At 39.1% G+C, this 8,238-nt stretch overlaps 1 protein-coding gene across 1 annotated transcript in view; it reads right to left on the reverse strand.

The window, feature by feature from the left end:
- The window catches only part of Slc15a2 (solute carrier family 15 member 2), a 31,270-nt gene extending 23,623 nt beyond the window's left edge, over positions 1–7,647 (reverse strand). Inside the window, exons 1-3 of the mRNA XM_036204063.1 lie at positions 6,669–7,647; positions 4,460–4,547; positions 3,756–3,897 (exon numbers count right to left, since the gene is read on the reverse strand). Coding sequence (XP_036059956.1) covers positions 3,756–3,897; positions 4,460–4,547; positions 6,669–6,806 — 368 coding nt within the window. The 5' untranslated portion in view covers positions 6,807–7,647. The remainder of the gene's footprint in view (positions 1–3,755; positions 3,898–4,459; positions 4,548–6,668) is intronic.
- Positions 7,648–8,238: the final 591 nt, after the last annotated feature.

An 8,238-nucleotide genomic window follows, 5' to 3' on the forward strand; every position in this document is an offset into this window, starting at 1 on the left:
CAAAGACACACAGATACATACCATAAAAATACTTAAGCTAAAACTTTAAAATTTCCTTATACAAGAGTAGGGGATTCTGGGTGTCCATTTCCTCTTATACAGCTTGGATTCCTGGCTAGTAAGCAGGGGAAGGGTTCTGGCAGTTGTTAAGGGAATCCATAAAATCATTCCTCGAATATTTAAACCATCTCCCTAACATAAGTCTTGTACCTCCAAGATAACACTGGGAAAATTATGGGGCAGGAGATGCAAAGTGGGGGAGATAGGAGGAAAACGAGAAAGAGAGGAAAGTTGGCAGAAGCACAAGACAGACAGACAGAGAAATAAGGGGAGATGGGTAAGTTTGAACATGTAAGTATTCCTTTTCCTCCACTGAAGCAAGGCTGCCACATCAGGTTTTAAAAAGTGGAAGAGGAGCCAATTCCAGTTTTTAAAAATCAAGAATAAGGTATGGTGGAAGGAAATACCTAGTTTATTCCACCAGATTGTAGTCATGGTTCTATTTGTATATGAGGGCTCTTACAGGTATGTACACACACACACACACACACACACACACACACACACACACACACACACCCCTACAGGAGGACAAATTATTCAAATTTTATATCATCCCCTTTTTGAAAGAGTTCAAAGCATTCCCTAAAGTGTGTTGTTTAAAAGACAAGGCCCAAAGTAAATAAAACTCACCTTCATTACTCTTCATACCTACTCTCATCTCAATTATGTTTTAGACAATAGTGCATAGACACAACTACAGAAAAAAGATAGCAATGAAGACATTTTGGTGTCCTTTTCCATCTTCCAGTTTAGAGACAGAAAATAAAAATGAAATGGTGGCAACTGATAGCAGTTGGAGTTAATATTGAAGAGGATGAGTCTAAGTAATACTGTACCTACACTCAGAATTCATAGAATCACATAGTTGATTCAATGTAGGGACACAAGGAAGCCAGTATAAAGAACAGTCAACTTGAGAAGAAATATGTAGTTATAAATGCATGAAGAATTTGAACTCAATGTTCCAACAGTTGGAGTAGCTGTCTGCAGATGACTAAGCTATGCACCTCCAGCCTTGCTAAGGGGCAGTCAGTTTGGAGAAAGTAAGTAGTGAAAGTTAGCATCTGGTAGAAATCTGACACTTAAGAAAGAGCTAAGTAAATGAAAAGCAAAACTGGAGGCAGATTAAAAACAACCCAGAAAGACGAAAGTCAGAAGGAGAAAATACAGTGTTTGAGAAGGACAGAGAGTTTCAAGAGTTTTAGGATGATAAACAGGCTGAATTAGTAAAAATATAAGTTCAGAAAGAACAAAAATCTAGAGATGGCCACTGTAATTCGTTAATAGAGGTCATCAGTATTCTGTGAAACTTCAGTAAGAAAAATAAAGGTGATTTATACTATTTCATATGAAAGCTACTACAATTTGCTTTTAGTAAAGCTATTTGAACTCAAACAATGTGAACACATAGTATGCATAATTAATTTCTTTATGCTCATAATTAATTGGACAAATAAGGGATGTTCAACAAACATTTAAATTTGGATCAGATTGAACTGTATTGTCTTCCCTTACATTGCGTTACATCACTCTGTCATATGAATGATGATGAAGAGAGAGAAAAGTGGCTGATATTAGAGATGCTCTTTTAAAACTGTGAGAATGGCTGGAGGAGAAAATACATCTGAATTCACTCAAGATTTTTGTTTGTTTATTTGCAGATACTGGAGACCTGATTCCAGTACAGAAAAATATTCTAGCTCTGAGGGATTCAAAAGCTAAAGAAAGTAGTTGAGGCAATGGTGACACCTCTGTAAAAATTCAAGTTGTCTACACAAGACTTTTGGATTTGTGTACTTTATGTAAGTTACACTGCAGTAAAAATAAGTTTAAAAAAAAAAAAAACTCGACTCAGATTGAATTAAGAGTACAAGTAGAGAGTATGAAACTCTCTCTGAAATATTCAGGAAGCTATTGTTCACCAAATCCTGAAGTTGTACTTCTTCAATCTCAAAGGAAGTTGTTTTAAAAATACAACTGCAGTGTCAGCCCTTATTCTATAACTGAATGAAAAGACTGTAGCTTGTACTTTGTGTAATGCCAATCCATATCTGAATGAATTCAGTGACTACTACTTCATAAGTAACAGATGTAGCCACTTACCCACCATGCCTCTCCAAAGAGACTGCATCCATGTATTCACATACATGAATGTATGTTATGTGTACACAAATGTACCAAATTAAGATACTACAGTTAGGATTCTATGTGGTTAGTTTTAACTGTCAACTTGGCAAAACTAGAGTCCCCTGGGAAGACAGTATTAATAAGGAATTATCTAAGATCTGGTTGGCCGTTAGCCATGTCTATGGGAGGGAGATTGTCTTGATTGTTAATGGATGTAGAAAGACACAACCATTGTGGGTAGTACCACTCCTTAGGGAGTCCTGAACATAGTAGAGGAAAAAAGAATTATTATATTAGCTGTATCAGCTGAGAGAAAACAAGCAGGCCTGAGTTTGCTCTCTCACTGCTCCTGACATGGGGAGCGATGTGATTAACTGCTTGAATTCCTGCCTTGACTTTGCCAAAATGATGACAATAACTTGGAATTGTAAGCCAAATAAACCTCTTCCTCGCTGTGGTTTTTGCTTTTCTTTGGTCAGGGTATTTGTCATAGCAACAGAAGTGAAACAGAGACAAGGTCTTTCAAACTCTAGGTCTACAAATGCAATATCGCACAGTCAAGCTACTCTAGGAAACAATGCACACTTAACTTTCACTTGGAGATTTTACAGTTCATATTAACTTATTGGAGACTGAAAAAAGTTAGGAAACATTAAGGAAACTTGTTTTTTTTTTTAATGTTTCCAAAACAACATGGGATTTTTCTAAACAAATGCCATAAAAGATTTATTTTCCCACATAGTTCATTATATCTTATACCATCAAGTTTTAAAGAATGTATTTCAAGAAATGCTAATTCAGACAAATCCATGGATGGCAAGCCCACAGAGTATTACTAGATAGTGGATATCAAAAGCTTACCTTTAGCATATGAGGACACTGTTGTAGAGGACAACTGTACCATTATACTATGTCTGCTGCTTCTGTTTTTAGGAACAGAAGAGCTGAACTAAATGGATTACTATTTTAGCTTGTGGAAATCTTTATTAGAGTCTAAAGAAGGAAACTACAGAAAGAGGTGATAAAGGTAAACAGAGATGATTTTAAAACCTCTAAGAAGAATGAGCAATAAGATGATGAAGGAGGTGGGGTGACAGTCTGGAGAACACATGGAGAAGGTACTAGATAATCATAGTAAGTCTTTACTAATAGACATTTCCCAGTGGGTAACAATCTTTACCCTCACTGAGATAAAATAAGATTCGGTCTTAAGCTACACAGTAGAAGACTAAAATTAGGGAACTATTGACTAAAAGGATGTGAAAATATTGGGGGGTGAGCATAGAAAGAATAGATTTTTATGCTGTTGTCAGTCTTGGAGAGATACATATTTGTCGTAGCCATGAGTTCTTTTGGTTTTGTTTTTAGTCTCATTTTTGGTGGTTTTTTTTGTTGTTGTTGGTTTGTTTTTTGTTTGTTTTGTTGTTTTGTTTTTTGTTTATTTATTTATTTATTTATTTATTTATTTATTTATTTTGCTAGACAAAAAAGACTAAGAGTTATAGGTAACTTTCTGGACAATGAACTTGTGAGGCTCCTGAGCTGTGACCTGCCATTGTCCTTACTTGAATTTTCCCAGCCATGAGTCAGCAATGGCTGCTCCCAAGATAGGGGTGAAATAGTAGAGGCTGCTGTAGGCATGGTATACAGATGTGGAGGTGTCTTCATTCCAGTGCAGGAAATACAGGAAATACAAGGTCAGCACAGCTAGGAAGAAAACAAATGGGAGGCAAAAAAAGATAGATGCAATAAAACAATTTACAGAGAAATAGATTTGATCTCAGGGCTCTACAGGTGTGCCTGGCCTTCAGCACTTCTACTAGTGAAATCACTGAGTGATGACTGCCAGGCAGGAGAAGCAGGGCCGGTGGGAACTGTGAAGTCAATGAGGCATGCTGGATATACAAATACAATACTTGTCCATTCACTCTCTGTGCACCCATAGCATGATTTAGACTGTGAGACGTTAACATGGTACTTCCCATACCCCTTCCTCCTCTCCTTCCCAGCAACAACATAGTTCAATGGAACTTACATGATGAGAGCTTTTCCACTTGTGTTTTCATTGGCTGTGTGTTGGTTCCGCTGGCCTTTTTGATCTTAACTGGCATGAGTTATTAAATAAAATCTCACGAGGCATTTACTATCATGGCCAGATGGAAGGATAGACTTATACCAAGGCAGAAAGAATGGACAAAGAAGACAAGTGCTTGTAAGGAGACCAGGCTGCTGCAAACATAAGGCAGAACACTCTGGGACACAGAATTACCTTTCATGCCATAGTAGGAAAAGCGCTCACAGAATTCATTCACCACGATGAAGGCGATGCTGAGTGGATAGCTGGAGCCGAAGATTTTCTATTGAACAAAGAGGCAAAGTGTGAGAAATGAGCAGTTTTCCCCTTCAAGCTTCATAGTAACTCTACAACTGAAAGCATATCCTCAGATATATGTGTGTGAAGAGGTTCTCATCATGTTGCCCAGGCTGACCTCCAAATTGTGATATTCCTGTCACAGGTTCCCAGAGAGCTCGGGTTGCAGGTTCCACCATGGCTGGCTAAACTCATTTTAAAATCATTGTTGTTAGTTAACATGGAACAGTGGTCTCTTCATAAAACATATATTGTCCTACTAGCTGTGCTCATATTGTCAACGTGGGGGGTAAAAAAAATCAGAATCTCACTTAGTCAGTTATTTAACATGGAACTGGTCATTCCTTGATCAGGAGCTGCTCATCTTTCCACAGTATCTCAATTAAAGGCTATGGCTCTAGGCAAGAGAGGATGATCATACTTATTGTTAAGAATAAAATGAAGAGATGGCCTTTGGAGCACCTGATATGCCAGCAGTCAGAGCCAGATCGCACTGTCGCACATGGCTGCCTTCCAGAGACTGACTGCAATATTTACCATTCTGGGAGTAATCTTAACAACATGATGACTTCCTTTTCATAGGCAGCTGGAGCCAGGCATAGAGATCAAAATGGAGGCCAGACACTCCTAAAGGTAAGCTGATCCATCACCTTAACTCTAGCAAGTGAATTCTGAAATCCTGTGAAACTAAGTGTCCACCCTCCCGACTAGTACACTTCTGTAATATCTCCTTTTAAATTGTATTTGTATTTATGCATGTATGTGTTTGTATACGTGGGAGTGTATGTCATGTGTATGTGGGTGCCTGCAGAGGCCAGAAACAGGTGTTGGATTTCCCAGAGCTGGAGTTACAGGTTGTTGTGAGCTGTCTGACATGGGACCTAGGAGCCAAACTTTGGAAGAACAGCATGTTCTCTCAACTGCTGGGCCATCTCTCCAGCACCAAGATTTTCATTTGCAGCCTGCACATTAGAGGAACTGTACTATTTCATGTATTATGTAATTCAGACTATAAAGAATATCATGTTTTCATTTCAAATCTCTTTCCATTACAATAGCTCCACTAATATGGAAAAGGGATAGAGATAACATTAACATGAGACAGGGACATCAAACATTAACATGAGATTCATATGCTCTCTTATTTCATAGCTATGTACCTCTTTTTAATCATCCTTAACAAGACATAATATGATTAACTATGATTAACTATAAATTAATAGAGTCTGTCTTCTACCCATGTAGATATGAATAAACCATCTTTCTACATCCATGTTACTATGTGGTAATAACTTGCTTGAAAGATGCAATGAATTGAAATATTATCTTCCCAGCTCCTGACTTGAGAAATACATAACACAGAATTTATTTAACAGTAACTGTGTGCACTGTCACTAATTGGATTATCATTCAAACTTTACTTAAGCTACACTGCTGCTACCCTGTCTCTGTGTTTCAACTCTGTTATTCCAAATAAATAAGAATCATACTAAGCTCATGGTTGATAGTAAGAATTCAGCAAATATTGGCTACTATTACTGTAGCCTCACTATGCAGAGGATTTTACTATTATATGAGGATGAACTGAGGTGATAAATTCGGAAGTGCTTTAACAAGCACATAATACAGGATATTATTCTTTGTTCCTCTCTCCGACCTCCCACTTTAAAGTAGGGACACTTAGTAACAGAGAGTGGGTCTATTCTAAACTTCTGCTGGTGTCCCAAAAGAGAAGCCTATGCACACAAGGGGAACTAAAGGCTGAGCTTTCCTATTGGTAAAAGAACAATCACATACAGTTCTCCAGACAGGAATGCTTGCCAAGTTTCCCTGGACATTCAAAGTGCTTTTTTCTCTCCCAGGGAATATGCAATGAAATACAGCAAAACTCTGAGGCCCAGCAGGAAAATTCTGGCTAACCTATCCCGTGGCTTCCTTCCGGAAACAGAAGAAACTAGAATTAACTTTCAGGTGAATTCTAATTCTATGAAAGAGTAGTTTTTCTACTTTACTATGGCTCAGCGCGAAGTTCAACAGCCAAGGAGGAACTTCAAAAGAGTGTGTACACTGTTATTGTCGAGAGACAAACTGAAATTTGGGGACTCACCGGAGGTGGCTTCTTTGGAGGACTTGAAGGTCTAGGCAGCACCTCTTCGGTGGAGACAGGTGAAAAAAGAGTTTCCTTGGACTCATTTTTCTGGAAGGGATTCATAGCTGGCTCCTTACTCTCTCTCTCCTCAAGCATTTGGCTTCAGTAGGCAGTTAGGACAGCTGCCAGCCTCCAGTGAAAAGGGGGACCAGGGAGGAGGAGGGATGGCTACAGCACTAGGTTTAACCCTGTGGGTGTCAGTTTCGGGAGCTGCTTGCCTCAGAGCAGAGCCTGAAGCTGTAGGCGAGGAGAAAGTGGGCACACCAACTTCAAAAGAATGTTTGTGTGAAAGATATGGCACGAGGAAGAACAAGACGTCACAAGTCACAAGACAAAAAGAAACAGTACTAGAGAATTGATTAGGGGTATCTGTTTAAGAGAAGTATCTTTGTGAATGAGTACCAGATAGCACTCAAGAATGCAACATCTTGGTTAGGGATAAAACCCAGTGGTGGAGCACTATGCAAGGTCCTGGATCTGATCGCGAATGATTTTGTGGGTGGGGGGAGAGAATACATTTTAAATACAGAAGGCTGATTTCAGGTTAATAATACCTGCCATGGTTGGGTACTTATCATGTGCAATGTTAGTTTATATATGAATATGTTGGTTATATGGGTGCATATACAACCTGTAATTTTGTTTACTATAAATTTTACTACTATCTCCATTATACAGAAATTATTGTTCCAGGAAATTGAGAAGCTTATCTAAAAATCAAAGTAAAGTGGCAGATCTGAATTTTCACTATGCAGCAACAGATAGGAAAGGCAGAGATAGATATCAGCAGTGACTCTGAAGGCTCTGCAGGTATGTAAGCCATGGAAATGTAGGTCTAAGGAAATCGAAATGCTTTGAACAGGGGAAAGCATCTCAAAACTGAAACTGAGAATAAGCATGAAACTGACTTGGGTTTTGGATCGGGGTTGGGGATTTAGCTCAGTGGTAGAGCGCTTGCCTGGCAAGCAGGCAAGGCCCGGGTTCCATCCTCAGCTCAAAAAAAGAAAGGAAGAAAATGATGGATCACTGGGCGGTGATGGTGCACACCTGTGGTGGCGCACACCTTTAATCCCAGCACTTGGGAGGCAGAGGAAAGAGGATCTCTGTGAGTTTGAGGCCAGCCCAGTCCACACAATGAGTTCCAGGATAGGCTCCAAAGCTACAGAGAGAAACCTTATCTCAAAAAAACATTTTTTTTTTTTTTTTTTAAAAAGAAAGAAAATGATGGAAGGGTGTAGTTAGAGTTTTCCTGCCTTTCACACAGTCAGGACAAATCTCTCTCACCCACCAGTCCCACAGTCGCTCAGACCCAACCAAGAAAGCACACAGAAACTTACATTGCTTACAAACTGTATGGCCATGGCAGGCTTCTTGTTATCTACTTCTTCTATCTTAAATTAACCCATTTCTGTTAGTCTATACTTTGCCACATGGCTTGTGGCTTACCGGTGTCTTTACATGTTGCTTTTCATGGCGGCGGCTGGCGGTGTCTCTCTCCAGTCTTCTTCTTCCCAGAATTCTCTTCTCT

The sequence above is a fragment of the Onychomys torridus genome, chromosome 12, assembly GCF_903995425.1.
Source record: "Onychomys torridus chromosome 12, mOncTor1.1, whole genome shotgun sequence".
NCBI classification, from domain to species: Eukaryota; Metazoa; Chordata; class Mammalia; order Rodentia; family Cricetidae; genus Onychomys; species Onychomys torridus.